The 18,993-nt window shown below is 34.5% G+C and overlaps 1 protein-coding gene and 1 pseudogene across 3 annotated transcripts in view; both read left to right on the top strand.

Moving 5' to 3' along the window:
- The window catches only part of EFCAB7 (EF-hand calcium binding domain 7), a 40,005-nt gene extending 35,320 nt beyond the window's left edge, over positions 1 to 4,685 (top strand). For 2 of the 3 annotated variants that reach the window (XM_031465283.2, XM_010999540.3), the window contains exons 12-14: positions 777 to 986; positions 3,133 to 3,240; positions 4,242 to 4,505. In XM_031465283.2, the coding sequence (XP_031321143.1) occupies positions 777 to 986; positions 3,133 to 3,240; positions 4,242 to 4,316 (393 nt within the window). In that variant the 3' untranslated portion in view covers positions 4,317 to 4,505. Of the gene's footprint in view, positions 1 to 776; positions 987 to 3,132; positions 3,241 to 4,241; positions 4,506 to 4,540 lie in introns of those variants that run through there. The other variant, XM_031465284.2, reaches the window with a different exon arrangement.
- A 102-nt stretch (positions 4,686 to 4,787) lies between these two features.
- Positions 4,788 to 7,105, top strand: LOC105105722 (glycerophosphodiester phosphodiesterase 1-like; annotated as a pseudogene).
- Positions 7,106 to 18,993: the final 11,888 nt, after the last annotated feature.

Here is an 18,993-nt window from a genome sequence, read left to right as displayed (position 1 = left end):
GTGGCCGCACCAAACTGCATTCCCACCAGCAGTGTAGGAGCGTCCCCTTGTATATATGTACAAAATATAATTGTACATACCTATAAGCATGACACCTGGATAGCATCAGTTATTTCTCCACAGCTTCTCCAGCATTTGTCATTTGTGGACTTTTGAATGATGGCCATTCTGACTGGTGTGAGGTGATACCTCATTGTAGTTTTTATTTGCATTTCTCTGATAATTAGTGATATTGAGCATTTTTTCATGTGCCTATTGATCATTTGTGTTTCTTCCTTGGAGAATTGCTTGTTTAGGTCTTCTGCCCATTTTTGGGTTGGGTTGTTTGTTTTTTTCTTACTAAGTCGTATGAGCTGCTTATATATTCTGGAGATCAAGCCTTTGTCGGTTTCATTTGCAAAAATTTTCTCCCATTCTGTAGGTTGTCGTTTTGTTTTACATATGGTTTCCTTTGCTGTGCAGAAGCTTATAAGTTTAATTAGGTCCCATTTGTTTATTCTTGCTTTTATTTCTTCTAGGAGAAAATTTTTGAGATATATGTCAGATAATGTTTTGCCTATATTTTCCTCTAGGAGGTTTATTGTATCTTGTCTTATGTTTAAGTCTTTGATCCATTTTGAGTTTATTTTTGTGTATGGTGTAAGGGAGTGTTCTAGCTTCATTGATTTACATGCTGCTATCCAGTTTTCCCAACACCATTTGCTGAAGAGAAATAAATCATTTATTTTAAATTCTATCAAAAGGCTAAAACAAGGTTTGCTTTTCTTTCATTTCAGGCATGCCCATTTGTCATCAATATCTATGCAGATAAATGCAAACCAAGAATTAAAGCTGTCCATATGGAGGCATGCAGTGGGCAACTTGAGAAGGCCATTTGTAAATCTGTTCTTAGCAAAGGCAATGCCAAAGTAATAGATGGCTATGAAAATATAATTGTACATACCTATAAGCATGACACCTGGATAACATCAGTTATTGAAAACAAGGTATCTGTTATGAAGCGGTTCTCATAACCACATTGTTTACTAATATATTCCATCTTCTTTCTTACCCTATTCTTGCTGAGTAATTAAACATCTCATTACATAAATAATGTTTATAATGGATAAGTTATTCTTTTTTCTTCTCAGGTTTCTAACTCAAACTTGGCATGATAATTTTTATATATTTTTATATGTATAATATTTATTTATGAGATACCTGTTTTTTGTATTTCTTTATGACATAATTGTTTTTCTCTTAAAATATTATGAAAGTTATATATTTGGGTACGAAGATAGAGTATAATATGGGTACAAAGTATTTTATTTAGTTTGTTACTAAAAGTCTTTAAACATACATAGCTGTTTTAAATAATAAACATCATGTTTTAAAGAATTATAAACAAAGTAAAGAAAAAAAATTAGCCCAACTTTTCACACAAGCTGTTCAATATCAGAAATCCTACAGATTATCATAATTTTATCTAATTAAATATATTCTACTGTCCGGGACCGGGACCTATTTTTATCAGGCCAATTATATCTCGCTTTGGCCACATTCTCTGCCTCTTGATATTGCACATCAAGAGAATACATACATAAATTCTTAAAGTGGGAGATATCCAGTTTTCTGTAAATTACAAATTCTTATAAAAATCTTACACAAGATGACTGGGTTTTTAGAACTGTTGGCTTATTTCTTTTAGTTCCTCGATGAGATTTATATTATTTTTATGTCTGCCACAAATTTCTTGAAGTGCTTAAGATTAGGCTGAGGATTAGTCGGTGTGAGTATGTATTATGTAACTAATGCTCCTAGTCACAGTAAGGGCCACCAGAAAGTATAACATTGTCTCTGCTTTCAAAGAGTTCCTGGGCTAGTAGTTAAGTCAGAATGATAGTCTTGAAAGAGATTGGAGAATAAGAGTTTTACTGTATTCATATCTCTTGTAGTTGGTGTTAGTTTGGACTGCAGAAGTTGGGGGAGGGTTTGTTTTGTGACTCAGGGGAAGGGAACTGTGATGTGGGATTTGAGCATGTGGTATGGGATTTGAAAGATAACTAGGATTTAGACATATAGAGAGACAGCCTTTAGAAACAGAGGAAACAGTGTAAGGAGAAACATAAGAAAAAGTTAATGTGAACTATGGATGAAAAAGTGAGAATATCACCTTTGCAGAAGCAGAGAGCTTTATTTGGAGGAGTATTTGGAAGGTAAATAACATAAACTGAATGAGTCCAGATTATATATGTTATCTTGAAAACAAGGTAGAGGAGTTTAGACTTGATGAAATAAGACAGAGTCCCCAGCTAGTAGACTGCAGTCTTCAAATAGATCATAAAGCCTTGGAGAGTGATTCCTAAGATCTGGCATGTTTCCCTTTCTCCTCTCCATGTTTTGTTTATTTGTTTGTTTTTGATTCTTGTGTAGGTGGGTTTTTGGTGTGTGTGCCCTCTATGTTTTATTAGGAATAAAGGGTGGAAGAGAGTCACTACCCTACCCCAGTTCCTCTGCTCTGAAGGCAATTCTTCATTTCTCAACCCTCCACCTCCTTTTCCCTCAAGGAAAATTAAATTTCCCTTCACCAGAATGAGGTAGTGATAATATGTTAGAGCTTACCATGTGCCAGGCACTTTAACACATTTACTTCTCACAACAACCCAATGAGGTAAGTACTATCCCCATTTACACACAAGGAAACTGAAGCACAGGGTCATTAAATAACTTGCGAAAGGTCGCACAGCTAAGTAGTAGAATTGCTGAGAGATGACTCCAGCTGGTCTAATGTTATATTGCCTCTTTGTAGTCATTAGAAAGTGACTGCAGGTTCTTTAGCAGGCGAATACTTTGACTCCTATAGTTCTCTCATTTATCAGCTCCATCCTGCTTTCTCTTGCTTGTTCTCCATCCTAGAGGCTGTTATCTATGATCTAGTATCTCTTCTTCCGTAAGGTCTCACTTCTTTCGTAAGGTCTTCCTTGATACCTTAGTCTGAGCTCATGTTTCTATTTCTATATTATCTTCTATGTTTCTATAGAACCCTGTGAATACCTCTATCACAAGACTTGCAAAATATTTTGTAATTATCATTTTATTTGTATATATTTAGTAAAGAAAGGATTAACAATTTATGAAATCTTTTTTTTGTAGTCAGATAATAAAGTGATTATTCACGTCAACAATGAGCTAAGTAAAAACTGCGTAAACAACAGAGGACTCAACATATTTGCAGTAGAAGTGGCACCAAAATCTACAATGGTAATGCATTGTTTTCTAATTAAAGCCTTTTGTTTTATCAATTTGAAAAAAATTTTCTTGCTATTAATGTGATGAATAAATGTGTAGATGTAAAGTAGAAAATTATTTATGTATGACATTTATATTAGTATCATCCTGTACTAGGAGGTAGGAGATTGGTTCTAATCCAGTTCTCAGTATTTGGTTCGGTGATAATGGGACATTCACTTAACCTCTCTGTGCCAGTCTCTTTAAATCTAAAATTAACATAATATCACCAGTTTTAGGTACTTCACAAAATTAATGTAAAGGGAAAAAATGATATATACGAAAGCATTTTTGAACATTAGATAGAAATACGAAGTAGTGTTAATAGTAATAGGAATTTTGATAATTCAGCATATTTTATCTACATTATTAAGATTTTTCTGAGATAACCTAAAAGAGAAAATGCCTCTGAGTTTTATATAACCAGCTAAGTCAGTAACTAGGAACAGCTGAAGTTCTGGTGTTAGCAGAACTCCAGTTTTCTGATTCAGCCAGGAGATTAAAGATAGGGAGAGATAACTAGACCCTGAAGCTAGTCTAATCAAGGGAAAAACAAAAAAAGCTTTCTGTTCTTACCCTTTCTTTCTCCATACTGTCCAAGAAATCCTAAAACATTCTAAAACTGGATAAAGAGAGTTTATCTTTTCTGTTATCCCAGTGAGGATTATTAAAAGTATTTTAGGCTTAGTAAGGAAAAGATATTCCCTTCCCACCATCCCTCTTTACCCACATTCACAAATACCAACTATCAGTTACTATGTTATAGTAGAATTTAGGCTGGATTATCCTGTTAGACATCAGATCTTAGATTGCAGATCCCTGCTAAGGACAAATACTCTAGAATTTTATCTGAATTTTATCTATCCCTGCACAAGGATATTTTTCAAATAGGTTCTGGTAATGTCCTATTGAAAAACTGACCAAACGTTACACTTTATAAAAAGAAAGTAAAAGCTTTCTATTTTTGTATGCAGGTTTGTCAACATGTAATGCCTCTGAATGAACGACAAGAATGGATATATTATTGTGTGTATTCCCTTATATCTTAAACACTGTTTTTAGGAAATAATTTTGCTTGAGATTATCAAACTAAGATGAATTATTTCAAAGTTTAGTGTGTTATTTGTTGATCAACTAAATGCTAATCAATTTAACTGATATACATAAATAATCATCTTTAACTTATATGCATTTACATTTCATGTCCATATTATATCCTTTATTATTAAAATAGAAATAGTTTTTTAATGTGTGGTTCTTATTAATGTAACAGGAAATCTGGACACATTTCATTTATGACTGGTAAGTTAAATTACAGGTAAGCTTTTAAAAAGTAATACTCAAATGAATTCTATAAAATCCTATACACTTTTGATTTATTCCTCAAAAAAAAAAAAAACCCTGAAATAAAATGTAAATAGTCCAGCTGCACCAAGTGCCTTGTGCTTTATCCCTGTGCTGTGGCCTGGCCAGGAGCCCAATGGATCCCAAACTGCCTCCTCACTGGTGTAGTCACAGGCATGTGGCTGCGGGAGGACCAGGGGACCTCCGCGTCCCCTTATCCTTCCTGCTGCTGCTGTGGTTGGTGACGTGCAGCTCCTTCAGGGCCTTCCTCTTCGCCAGCGGCCTCTGCACCTCTTCAGCCTTGCGCATGTGCCCTCCGTGGGGCTCTGCTGGTGCTCAAGCCCTGGGGCCGAGTTCCCGCCGGTGCCCGGCAGCGGCGGTCACAGTACCGCTGAGAACAGTTGGACGTTGAGTTTACTTCTGATGAGATTCCTGTCTTAATGCACACGTAGCTACAACGACTGATAGGACTGGTTGATGTGTGATTTGACATTTGAACAAATTAGAAAGCTTAATCCTGCAGCAGATCACAGATTCAGGACTAATATTCCTGATGAGAAGATCCCTACGCTGAGGGAAACTGGGGCAGAGTGCCTGAACCATAACTTCAGAATCTTCTTTGATGTCAAAGGCCTTGCAAATATGGCTACTGATGATCTAAAGAAAATCTATATGGAGTTTCTGCAACTTTACAGTAACAGTGTTATTTGCTCTCTCTTGCCAGCAGTCATCTATAAGATGAGACAGACAAGTAGTAATGGCTTTAACTCACAGACTTCGGAGCCTTAGCCATGCAGGGGATGGGACTGTGACACTCTGGACACAGCCCTTGTTTGTGGTAGTGGGCATTTTGTTTGCGGTAGTGGGCATTTTGTTTGCTTGGAGCATACATAATATTTTGTGATACCTATATGGAATTCTAGCTTTCCTCACGCAAAAGAATTTTGTATCCTCTTGAAGAAGTGGCCAACTAAAAAGCATTCAGGTTGTTGCCTGGACTGTTAATACCTTTGATGAAAAAAAGTTACTATGAATTTAATCTTGGTTCCAGCTCTGTCACCAACAGCATGTTGGTGCAAGTCTCAGTTCTAGACACTACCCCAGCCTCCTGCCCAAGGGAACATGTACAGAAACTACCTGCTGGTCTCATGCCAGGATACTGAAATACCCTTTATGCTAGCCCAAGCCTTGGGGAATCAGGTGGCTCACACAAGCAGTAGTCAGTCATTGCATTTTTACCTGAACCAAAGCAAAACTTGGTGTTGCCAACATGCTCCATGGAATGCCTGAGTTCAACACTGTTGCTCTTGAAAATCTGGGTCTGCAAAAAGGCAAACAGCTCCTGCCCCAACCTAGCTGAGGCATACACCTTAACCCAGCGAAGATAAGCACAGATTGAGTTGTGCAGTTCGGGAGTACAGATGAAAATGCATGAGAAACACACCATCACTCAGAGTTGACATTTTAAAACTTGCCACACTTTTGTAACTTATTTCAAATACTGTATTCAGCTATGTTATCAATGTACTGTGGATATCAAACTTGTGACTACACTAATAAAATCATTAAAAGGGAAAAAAAGAAAATGTGAATGCAGAAACAGTCATTTAATTATATACCATATTTAATTTTCCAAAGAGAAAATATAATTAAAGCAAAATTTGGAGAAATTCATTTTTGTATTGAAGAAGCCAAAATCTAATCATAACAGTACAAATATTTTGTTCTGACAGTGAATTTTTAATGAATTTACTTGTGGATTATTTTTAATTAAATGTATTTTGAAATAATAGATATTAAATCTAAATAGCATTTAGTGAAGTAGTACAGTGCATGAAAAGCTATATTAAGCAATTAAGAACTGTGTAACCGTATCAGTAACAGAATACTTGGCTACTAAATGTCAGCTTTTGAAATATGAATACCAGTAAAGCAGCAGATTATTTTTACCCAGCACATGCTAGCACATAGTTTAAATGTCACTTAGATTTTTGGCCCTTGATTAGATGTCTGTAAAATGGGTTGTCATTATCTAGCAGTTTGAATTCTTCAGATGATGTCTTAAAAGGTAATGCAATCTTGAGAGCATTTTATTAATTGCCAAATGCTTTAGAAGTCAAATAAATGTGACCACATATTCTATTTCACTGAGTGTTGAGTTGCAGGAAATAAATTATCTGTCTGTGTTATCAAAAGCATATAATAAAGTTGCTATCTTTGCCCCAAGTTTAAGAAGACTTTATAATAGGATGATACATGACATCAAATGGTATCATGAAGACTCAAGAAAGAATAGTGAGCACTTAAGCCTTTTCTTCCACTGCTGTCACCACTTAGACATACCAAGCCTTTTTTTTTCCTTCCCATCACTCACTTATTAGAGGAAGAAAACTCCAGCTATCTTATGGACCCATTTTCAATTAGTAGAAAAGAAAGATATTTTGTTTCAAGTTAAATTTTCTTCCAAGTGAATGAAAACCCAAGGGAATCAGCTAGTTAATGAATATAACACTGGGTGACGTTTTTGGACCTTTAAGTAAATAACTTTTTAAGGGTTAGTTCAGTACTGTGGTACTAGGCGATCCAGAAACATTTAATTCAAGTCCTGAAATACGAGACTTGTAGGTTAATAGTGATGCTTTATTTAACCAAATATAGTTAACATACAAGAATGTTTTCTTTAAATTTGAGAGGCGCTACCCCTTTTCAGGGTAGTTTTGCACAGATTGTATTATTTTCAAAGGTAATTTTGCATGTTGTTTAATTTAAAAAGCACAAAGATTCAGCTTTTTAAAAAAGACATCTAAATGCCCCAAATCTCTCCTGTGCTCTAGATCCCATTCTTGCCTGTCTACTTAGTATCTGCATAAAATCTCCCTATAAATGAATTTTATCTACAAACACTCCCTCAGTATTGCCTTTTTTACATTATTTTTATACATGTTCTAGACTCATCACCTTTAAGAAACCTCTTATTCCCCATCTTTCTGTATCATTATCGTCCTCCCGTTCACAGCAAAAGGAATTGGAAGTATTGTCCACATTTGCTGTACGCACTTTCTTGACTCCCGTTCATTCTTTCCAGCTAATTCAACTGGTGGTTGTTCCTCCAAGGACACCAATAAGTTCCTTATCATTAAATCCAGTGGGTATGTTTAAGTCTTCTCTCCAGTGTTAGACATTGTTGATCTCTCTGGGACACCATATTCTCCAGATTTTCTTAAATCTCTGACCATTCCTTTTCAGGCTTCTTTCCAACCATACTTCTGTAGCTTCTCCCAATTTCCACATTCTCCCTCACCTCCAGCCCTTTGGATGTAATGTTTCCTACTACTTTAGTAGCCTTATTACTTTGTGTTCACTCTTTATTGTCACACTCATCATACTATACTGGAATTACTGTTTACCTGTACCCTTCTTCACTAGTCTGAAAGCAGGGACTGTTGTAATTCTAGCACATGCCGTAGAAACCATAATAGATATGCAATAAATATCTGTTCAATGGTCGAATAAAGTGGGCAGGAAATTAAAATAAACTTACATGTGGTATAATTTTTTCCTAATTCCTGGGCTATCTGTAAGTTGAAAATGGAAACATAAGAAAAGAAACATGAGAAAAGGTCTCATTACTATTCAGTTCTATTTATGCAGACTTTGTTTTTCATGTCATTAATTAACAGATTAAACAACTAAAACAAAATGAAATAAAAATTTAATTTTTTATTATCTAACTTGCAGTTTTAAATAGGAGGGGAATAGACTAAATGATCACTGTAATGCCTTCCTACTCTAAATTCTATGGTTTCAATATTTTAAAATCAAACTAGTGTTGAGTATCAAATGCTGCCTTAAGTAATTATTAAATTACTATATTTAATAATTTTGTTGATTTTCCATTAGGTATTATAGTAGACCTGTTTTTTTAAGCAAGTGGCCTTCTTTTAGATCTATTTTTGGTCTTGGTTAAATATGAAGCAGAAATTTAATACTCCACATTAATCATATTTTGGATATAATCCAGGAAAATGGAAATGTATTTCTGGTTTTGTCCACCAGAGGGTGAGCTTATTATTTCATTATTCGTTATCACACACATATGACAGAGAAAGAGAGAGAGAGAAGGAGAGAGAGAGAGAGAGGCTGATACTATTTCTTAGCAATGGATTAAATCCTTTATGACTTCTAAGACTGCTTTGGGGAAATATTTTGTGTATTGTGGATACATCCATACACAGACATACACCCCACTATTAGAGAATATATAAAAATTATTTCTAATTTGTTAAGTGGATTCTAAATCTTCTTCTTTTAAAAGGGTACTGACTGTTACTTCTTCATGAAGTTTTAAGTATAATGGCATATTGAGATAGCCCTGATAGCATTACATAAGATTATATGCCTGTTTTTGCTACTCAGTCTAGGGCTTGATTTCTGGGAAGAATAAGAACTGTGTAATGACTTGAGGAAAAATAAGGCAAATAATGGAATTGATTTAAGGGAAGTGGATGGGATTCATGTGGAGACACAATTTAGGGGCCAGGAACTAGGAATGGTTGCTGAAAGTCTAAGGGGTAAAGAATTTTGATTGCTTTGAAGTGTCTGTACTTACTAACTACAGCTAATTGTTGTCTAAGGAAGATGAAAAGTAGGCAGCTGCCTGTATTTGTGATATTTGACCACAGTTGATTTGTAGTTTAAAAGTAGATTCTCTGTTTTTTACACAATTCATTTCTAAAGATACATATGAATGTTAAAAAAGAAGACCTAATTTTTTTTATAAAGGGTTAGAGATATGATTCTATTCCCCTCAAATTAAAAACTATTTTTTCAATTTCTTTTAGACACCATTGGTAAATAGGCAATATTTCATAGTCTTAATTTTATTTTTTACAATTTAACACAAGATCATCCAACTTAAATTCAAAGCCAGTTTAAGTTCAGTCATCTGTATGAGGCTAATGTCAACATATAACATAAATGCAATAGTGCCAGTTACAGAACACCAGCATTGTAAGTTTTCCGGCTATTACAGGTATGACTATGCAGCATTACTAGAAAGTACCTTTCTCTGTGCCTTTTCTAATCATGTTGCAAAAATTGTTTGGATTTAGCTTTTTGAAAGAAGTGTTTTCTTCTTAGCAGAGCAGTAGCAATTTTAGAAGACAAGTAGACTGGTGAATGGTGTGCGAGGACATGTAATTAACAAGTGTCTATAACACACTGCATTAGTTACAATAAAGAAGTAGTAGACATGATCTCTATCCTCAGGAAAAGAAAGAGCTGAGGAAATGAGTTACATGTTAGTCTATTAAGGAATAATACTACATCTTAAATTAGTAAACATTGATCATTGAACATAAATAGTGATGAGGTAGGGTATCAGAACAGAAGAGGAAGGGAAGATTTGCCCAATTTGGGGGGAGAGAGGTGATAAGATTCTCTTGGAGGAGTGAAGGAATGAAAGAAGTGTGGTTTGAAGCTAAGTATTGCTCTGATTTGCTTTCAGTCATGCAGTACGATGTATTTTAAAATTTAAATAATAGAAAAAGGCACCTTTTAATAACGATTAAAGGAAATGAGCCCTAGGCTTTAAAATACTGAGTAGTACTACACTAAAATATTAGACTATGTTAGGTAGAACTAGTTTGGACAAGTTGGAAAGATTAGTGTGGCAGGAAGAATCGGGGGGATGAGCAGGAACTTCAACTATCCTTGAAGGGATAAGAGAGATTTAAAGGATAGGGGGAAACAAAGGAAATTTAAGGCATTTTCTCATGTTTTTCACTTTTCCTAGAATTTCCTGTATTGTATCTCGGCATATTAATATCATAGACAATAAGTCAATTAGTCAGATACTCATTGAGTGCCTAATATGTATAGAGTACTGCTTTATTTACTGCATATACAGAGGTGAACAAACTAGACATTGTTCCTGGCCTCATTATATATAGTCTATCAGAGAAGATAGATTGTGAACAAGTGTTACACACTGGACTTTTTAACATACATTTTTTAAATGCTGCATCCTTCATGAACCCTTTAATCTTTTCCCCAATCCAGAAGGAACTATTCTGCTTCTTGAGCTTCTATTTTAAAATCAATACTTTTTTCTGTGAGATTTTAATTCCATATTAAATAATTATTATTCAATAAATTTGACCTTTCTTTGGGGGGAGGTGAGGTTGTACATTTCTATTAATTTAACACATGTGTAAATTCATTTAACCACCACCACCATCAGGAAACAGAGCAGTTCCATCACCAAAAAACTCCCTTGTACTATCCATTATGGTCCCCTCCTCCAGGTCCATACTCCTAGCCCCTGGCAATCACTAATCCGTTTTCCATCACTATGGTTTTCTTTTTTTGAGAATGTCATATAAATGGGATCGTGTTATTATATAACCTTGTGAGACTGAATTTTTCCACTTAGCATAAGGCCTTTGAGAATTGTCCACGTTGGTATATCAATAGTTTGTTGCTTTTATTACCAGGTAGTATTTCATCATAAGGATGTGCCACAATTTGTTCATTCATTCATCTGCTAGGTTGTTTCCAATTTTGGGCAATATAAACATTTGAGCTGCTATAAACATTCAGGTACAGGTTCCTATGTGAACATAAGTTTTCATTTCCCAAGGGCAGGTACCTGGAGGTGAGATTGCTGGATCATATGTTAAGTGTCTGATTTTTAAGAAACTGCCGAAGTGTTCTCCACAGTGGCTGTACCAGTTTGCATTTCTACCAGCAATGTATGAGAGTTGTTCTGCCGTTGTTCTGCATCCTCATTAGCACTTAGTATTGTCAGTATTTTTTATTTTAGCAGTTCTAACAGATGTGCAGTGGTATCTCAGTGGTTTTAATTTTCATTCACCTAATGGCCAATGATATTGAGCAACTTTTCATATGCTTCTTTATTATCTGTATGTATCCTCTTCAGTGAGTCTTTTGCCCATTTAAATTGGGTTGTTTTCTTACTGTTGAGTTTTGGGGATTCTTTATAAATTCTGGACATATCTTTTGTTGGATATGTGATTTGCAAATATTTTCTCCTAGTCTATAGTTAGTCTATTCATTCTCTTAGTTGTATCATATGGAGAGCAAAAGTGGTTAATTTTGGTAAAATCCAACTTACCAATTTTTCTTTTAATGGATTATGCATTTGGTGTCAGGTCTAAGAAGTTGTTGACTAACCCTTGGTCACAAAGATTTTCTCCTGTTTTCCTCAAAAAGTTTTATAGTTTTACTATGTACATTAATATCTATGGTCTATTTTGAGTTAATTTTTGTGTGAGCTGTAAGGTTTAGATTGGGGTTCATTTTTTCCCCATATGGATGTTAATTATCCCAGCACCATTTGCTGAAAAGATTGTCCTTTCTCCATTAAATTGCTCCTATGCGTTGGTTGAAAATCAACTGACCACATAGACCCATATATGTGTGTGGGTCTATTTCTAGACTCTCTATTCTGTTCCCTTGATCTATCCAGTATAAACAATACTACACTGTCTTGATTACTGTGGCTTTATATGTAGTAAGTTTTGTTAATCAGGTAATGTGATTCCTTCAATTTTATTGTTCTTTTTCGAAGTCATCTTAGCCATTCTTGTTTCTTTCCCTTTGCAAGGAAATTTTAGAACTAGCTTGTTTATGTCTACAAAAAGTCTTGCTGGGATTTCAATTGATACTGTGTTAAATGTATCAGTCATTTGGGGCAACGGACATGTTTATTATGTTGATGCTCCCAATCTGTGAACATGGTATATCTCTTCATTTATTTAGGTTTTCTTTTATTTATTTCATCAGCATTTTATAGTTTTAGCATGCAAATCCTATATATCCTTTAATAGATTTATGTCTAAATATTTTATTTTTATGAGCTAAAGTTTTTTTTATGAGTAAAGTCTTTTTATTAAATTTCAGTTTCCAGTTGTCCATTGCTAGCATATAAAAATATGACTGACTTGTGTGTTGGTCTTATATCCTAAGACTCTTGCTAAACTCAATTAATAGTCCTAGATTTGTTGTTTGTAGATTTCTTGGGATTTTCTACATAGAAAAATGTGTCATCTGCAAATAGTGATAGTTTCATTTCTTTCTTTCCAATCTGTATGTCTTTTCTTTTTTACTTTTCTTATTGCACTGTCTAAGACTTCCATAATTATGTTGAATAAGAATGGTGAAAGTGAATATCCTTACCTTGCTCCCAATCTTAGGGAGTAAAGAATTCAGTCCTTCACCATTAAGATGATGTTAGCTGAAGATATTTTCATAGAAACCCTTAATTAGGTTTGGGGAGTTTCCTTCTATTCCTAATTTGCCAAGAAAGCTGAATTCTGCCTTTTTTTTTTTTTTTTTTGCATCATCCTATGGTTTTTCTTCTTTAAACTGTTAATATGGTGGATTACACTGGTTGATTTTTAAATATTGAATTAGCCTTTCATTCTCAAGGTAAACTCTACTTGGTTGCGATACATTATTCTTTGTATATATTGTGGATTCAATTGACTAGTATATTACTGAGCATTTCTGTGATTATGTACGTGAGGGATATTGGTCACTAGTTTTCTCGATTTGTAATGTCTGTCTGGTTTGGGTATCAGAGCAATGATGGCCTTATGAAGTGAGTCTGGAATGTTCACTCCTCTTATTTTCTGGGAGAGATTGTATGGAATTGGTGTTATTTCTTCTTTAAATATTTGTTTGAACTTGCCATTGAAACCATCTAGGTGTGGAGATTTTTTTGGAGGTTTTTAAGTACTAATTCAATTTCTTGAACAGTTATGGGACCATTCAGTTTATTTATTTCATCTTGGGTTGGGGGTAGTTGGTAGTTTGTTGTTTTGGAGGAATTGGCCCATTTTATTAGGTGTCATACTTATGCACATAGAGGTTTTACAAATTATTTATGGGTTCTGTATATCCCCCTTTTCATTCCTGATATTACTAAAATGTATCTTCTTTTTTTTTCTTTGTCACTTGCTGGAGGTTTATCAATTTTATTGATCTTTTCCAAGAGCCAACTTTCTGTTTAATTGATTTTTCCTGTTCTTGTGTTTTCAGTTTCATTGATATCTGCTCTTCATCATTTTCTTCTTTCTGTTTGTCTTGGGTTTATTTGTTCTTTTCCTAGTTTGTTAAGGTAAAAGCTTAGATTATTGATTTGAACCTTTTTATTCTAATACTAGCTTTTAAAATCCATACTTTTGTGACTCATGCCTTGTTTCTTACATTTTATTAATTTGTATACATCTGTACTTTCCTACTTTAAACTCCTTGAGTACAGGGATATTATCTTATATGACAAATCTGAGCCTACCTAAGTATCTTGTACTATGTTTTGAGTAAGTATTTCATAGGTGACTTGAATGGAAGGATGGATGGATGAAAGGAAAGTAAGTGAAGGTAATGAATATAAATTATTTCAAAGATATCTTCAAAATTAAGAAAATATACAACAGGAGCTATAGGAGTCAGTAATGTCAAAAAAAGGAAATAGAACAATTCACTCATGAGGAAAAATTGCTAAAGCCAATCTAAGCTACTTCTGATCGGGAATATTCAGAATCTCAATGTGGTATATAGAACACTCAGAGTGTGTTGTGTTCAATTCTACATAGTAGGTGAAACAGGGACTCTCTCTCCTAGACAACTGAAGAAAAAATTTAATTTAATTTGTTCAGATAATTTAAGCAAAAAAAAAATTTGGAAATAATTACCTCCATGATTTTCTTGGTTCCTTTTTTATTTGTGCTATACCTGATATACTTTCCCCTGTTGTTTAGTCATTGGTAGAGCCTTAGGATAGTCTTCTTTTTCTTTTTTTCTCTCTTTTTAAATTTCCATTCTTTTTTATTGAAGTATAGTCAGTTTACAATGTGTCAATTTCTGGTATACAGCGTACTATTTCAGTCATTCATATACATACATATATTTGTTTTCATATTCTTTTTCATTATAGGTTACCACAAGATATTGAATAGAGTTCCCTGTGCTATACAGTATAAATTTGTTGTTTATCTATTTTATATACAGTAGTTAGTATGTGCAAATCTCAAACTCTCAATTATCCCTTCCCAACCCCTTATCCCTGGTAACCATACATTTGTTCTCTATGTCTGTGAGTCTGTTTCTATTTGGTAAATAAGTTCATTTATGTCTTTTTTTTTTTTTGAGATTTCACATATAAGCAATGTCATATGGCATTTTTCTTTCTCTTTCTGGCTTACTTCACTTAGAATGACAACCTCCAGGTCCATCCATTTTGCCATAAATGGCATTATTTTATTCTTTTTTATGGCTGAGTAGTATTCCAATGTGTGTGTGTATGTGTGTGTGTGTGTGTGTGTATATATATATATATATGTATGTGTATATATATATATGTATGTGTGTATATATATATATATATATATATATGTATGTATATATATATACATATGTGTGTGTGTGTATCTTCTTTATCCAGTCATCTGTTGATGGACATTTATATTGTTTCCATGTCTTGGCTATTGTAAATAGTGCTAGGATAGCCTTCTTTTTCTTATTCTATCTCTTGCTGACCACTTGAAGTCACACTTTAGGCCCTAGAGAATTAGGCCATGAATTTCCAGGCTCACACATCTCTGTAAAATTAAAGCATCTATATTAGTTTCCTATGACTAATGTAACAAATCATCACAAACTTTGTGACTTAAAATAACAAAAATTTATTTTCCTGTAGTTTTGGAGGTCAGAAGTCCAAAATCAGTATCATTGAGCAAAATCAAGGTGTCATCAAGGCTGTGCTCTTTCCAGAGGTTCCAGAGGAGAAAGCTTTTCTTGCCTCTTCCAGCTTTTGGTGGCTCCTGGCATTCCTTGGTTTGTGGCTGCATTGCTCCAGTTTCTGCCTTTATGGTCATATTGTCTTCTCTTCTCAAGTCAAAATCTCCCTCTTATAAGGACACTTGTGATTGCATTTAGAGCCTACCTGATTAATCCAAAATAATCTCCCCATCTCAAGATTCTTAATTATATCTACAAAGTCCCTTTTTATCAAAAAAAAAAGATGACATTCATGGATCTTTTTTGGGGGGGCATTATTTAGCCTACCACAACATCTTGATTTTGTAATCAAGAACATCGATGAAATGGGATAACAGAAGACATTCATTATCTCTTAAAAATGTCCTTCATAATCTATATATTTAAAAATCTTATCTTTTGTCATTTAAATTATTAATATTTGCATATCAAATATTCATATAAATTAATTCTGATATCCTTTGTAGTAGATTCCAAAAATGAATTCTAAGGAGAGTCCAATTTATCATATACCAATCTTTTTCACATAGAGCTTCATGAATAACTATTTGACACTGAAACATGAGTTCAGAAACTATTATTATTTTGGTACAGGAACAAACTTAATTTCAGAATCACTGATTTCAGATATCCATTAATGTTAATTCAAATAAAAGTTTTAAGCACTTGAATAACATAGATACAAATAAAATAGATATTAAATGGTTTCATACTGCTTCCATATGTAGGAACAAGTCAAAACAACAAGTTACAAACAGATCAAAATTTAACATAGTGAACTAAATTTCCAGCCACAAAGAGCCTATGATTTAGGTTTAACAAAGAACTAAAATGACTTTTGCAATGTTGTTCAGTATTACTTTGTGTGGGGATGTGGAATCATCAGTTAGTTATCTGACAGCACTAACTAATGAAAATTCTCGTAGAAGATTATCTACAACTAACCTATTCCATCAGATTTCTCAGAATTGAGAGACTGCTTTTCAGACCTAGTAGAACTCTCGTGTAGGGGAGAGATTTGGGTAACCATTCTAGGCCTAAACTTGAGACCGCTCCAGTATTCTTTAATATATATTTTACCTCAATACATATTTTCTTGATACCACCAGATAGGAAGTTGAGTGTGAACAAATACCGAGTTGTGTCTTGTTTTTAACAATGTGATACATGTTTTTATTATATACCACATAGGTGCTAAAGGCTTATCTATATGTTAATGAATTATTTTTCAGTATTTTTTATTTTGATAATCAATTTCTGTAAGAGCCATATAACTAATAACCGTTAAATGGTTAATCCCACTAGATCACTGACTTCACTATCCAGTGTTTCCACTATAAATTCCATATATGTGTTTTTCATTATAAATTCCGTGTATATACTATTTGCAATTTGTTAAAGTCATCAAATATTGATATCCTATGGTGAACACATTTCTTAAAATCATTTCGTTAGAATGCAAATGATGATTTATGAATGGTGAAGGTAAAGCTGCTTAAATGAACAGCAGGGGCCAAGGTGGTAGTATAACTCAGTGATAGAACAGTGTGCATAGCATGTGCCAGGTCCTGGGTTCAATCCCCAGCATGTCCATTAAAATGAATAGATGAACAGTGTATTTGGAAATGGGATTTGACCAAGCATTGTACATTTATTAAGCAAAGTTGTAGCCTACGTCCCATTTATACACACTTGTATATGTAGGCAGAGAAATCATTTAACCCTGTCACAGAATTGCCTACTGCTCGTTCCTTGACCTAGATCAAACCTAATGAAATTCTGGATAATTTGGTTTATAGGAAAGCTCCTAAATGGCATATTAGTAACTTACTTGACAAGTAAATCTTCCTTCCCTTTGAGTGTAACCCAATAGGTTTGAACTCAGGTTTATGCGAGGCTGGATGGCAGGGAAGAAACACATCTAAATCATCCTGCTGGGTTGATGTTCCTAAGGAAGTTCTTTTTCGAAGGTAGAAAAGCCTAACTTTTTCACACTGCCACTTCTTGGCCTTTAAACGGAGGAGTTTCTCAGAACTTGGCGTTGGAGTCTGTTTTTTACCCTGTGCTATATAGTCTCTCCCTGGGTGGTCTCATTCACTCGCACGTTTTCAAATGGCATCCATATGCTAATGGGTTATAAATTCATGTCACTTGGCCAGGTCCTTTTTGTAAACTCTAGACCTCTATGTCTAATACCTTATTCTGTAACTCCTCTTGGATGCAAGACAGGCACCTCAGACTTCACATGTCTAAAGCAGAATTCATATTACCCTTCAACCCCACATTTCTTATAATGGTCCCAGTCCCAGATTGCTAGGAAACACCACTCCTTGTCATGCACCCTATACATATAGTCTACCAGCAAGTTCTGTTGAGTCTACCTCCTGAAAATATATTGAGTCTATTCGCTTCCATACATCTCCATTGACTTCACCCTAGTACAAGCCACTGTAGCTTTCCACTTGCCCATCTAGTTTCACTTCACCCACTTTTTTTTTCCTTTCATTCATTCACACAGCAGCCAGAGTGATCTCTTAAAAAAGCTACTATGATTGTAGTATTCCTCTGCTTTTAAAACCCTTTCTGTATGCTACAGCAGGGATGAAACTTGAAGACATTATGCTGAGTGAAATAAGCCAAACACAAAAGGGCAAATATTGTATGATTCCACTTACATGAGAATAGAATAGTCAAATTCATAGAGACAAAGTAGACTGGTGCTTTCCAAGTGCTGAGGGAGGGAGAAATGAGAGGTGATTGTTGAATGGGTACAGTGTTTCAGTTTGGGCTGAAGAAAAGTTTCTGGAGACAGTGGTACCATCTATCTCAGTGATAGACTGCACAACAATGTGAATGTATTTAATGCCACTGAATGTACTTAAAATGGTTAAAGTGGTAATTATATTATGTATATTCTACCACAATTAAAAAAAATCACGCTTTTGGTTGCTCATTGCTATTATGATGAAGATCCCAATGTTTGACACCATCTAGACGGCCTGACATGATCAGGCCCCCTACTCTCTTCCTCAGCTTCTATGCTGCAGTTACACTGGCTGCCTTTTTTTTTTTTTTTTTTTTTTTGCAGTTTTTTAAATAAACAATTTATTTTAGAATAGTTTTAGGTTCACAGAGATATTGCAAAGCTAGTACAGAGAGTTCCCGTGTACCCCACACCCAGCTTCCTCTGTTGTTGACATCTTTTTTTTTTTAACATTTTTTATTGATTTATAATCACTTGACAATGTTGTGTCAAATTCCAGTGTTCAGCACAATTTTTCAGTTATTCATGGACATATACACACTCATTGTCACATTTACACTGGCTGCCTTTTAAATCCTTGATGACACAAAACTTCCTTTACTTCAGACCTTCCGCCTTAACATTCCCTCTCATGGGATGGAATATCCTTTTCACCTGGCCAACAACTACTTCTTACTCTTCCAGTACTCAGCTTATACATCACCTCCTCCAGGATATTTTCCCTGATAGATCCTCCTATTTACATTTTAAAACACCAGTGTGTATTTGTAGCACTTATCACAATTATAATTTGTTATTCAGTATCTGTTTCCTCC

The sequence above is a fragment of the Camelus dromedarius genome, chromosome 14 (assembly GCF_036321535.1).
Source record: "Camelus dromedarius isolate mCamDro1 chromosome 14, mCamDro1.pat, whole genome shotgun sequence".
Lineage (NCBI taxonomy): Eukaryota > Metazoa > Chordata > Mammalia > Artiodactyla > Camelidae > Camelus > Camelus dromedarius.
Note: the sequence above shows the minus strand (reverse complement) of the source record. Positions and strands in the feature narration are given on the sequence as shown.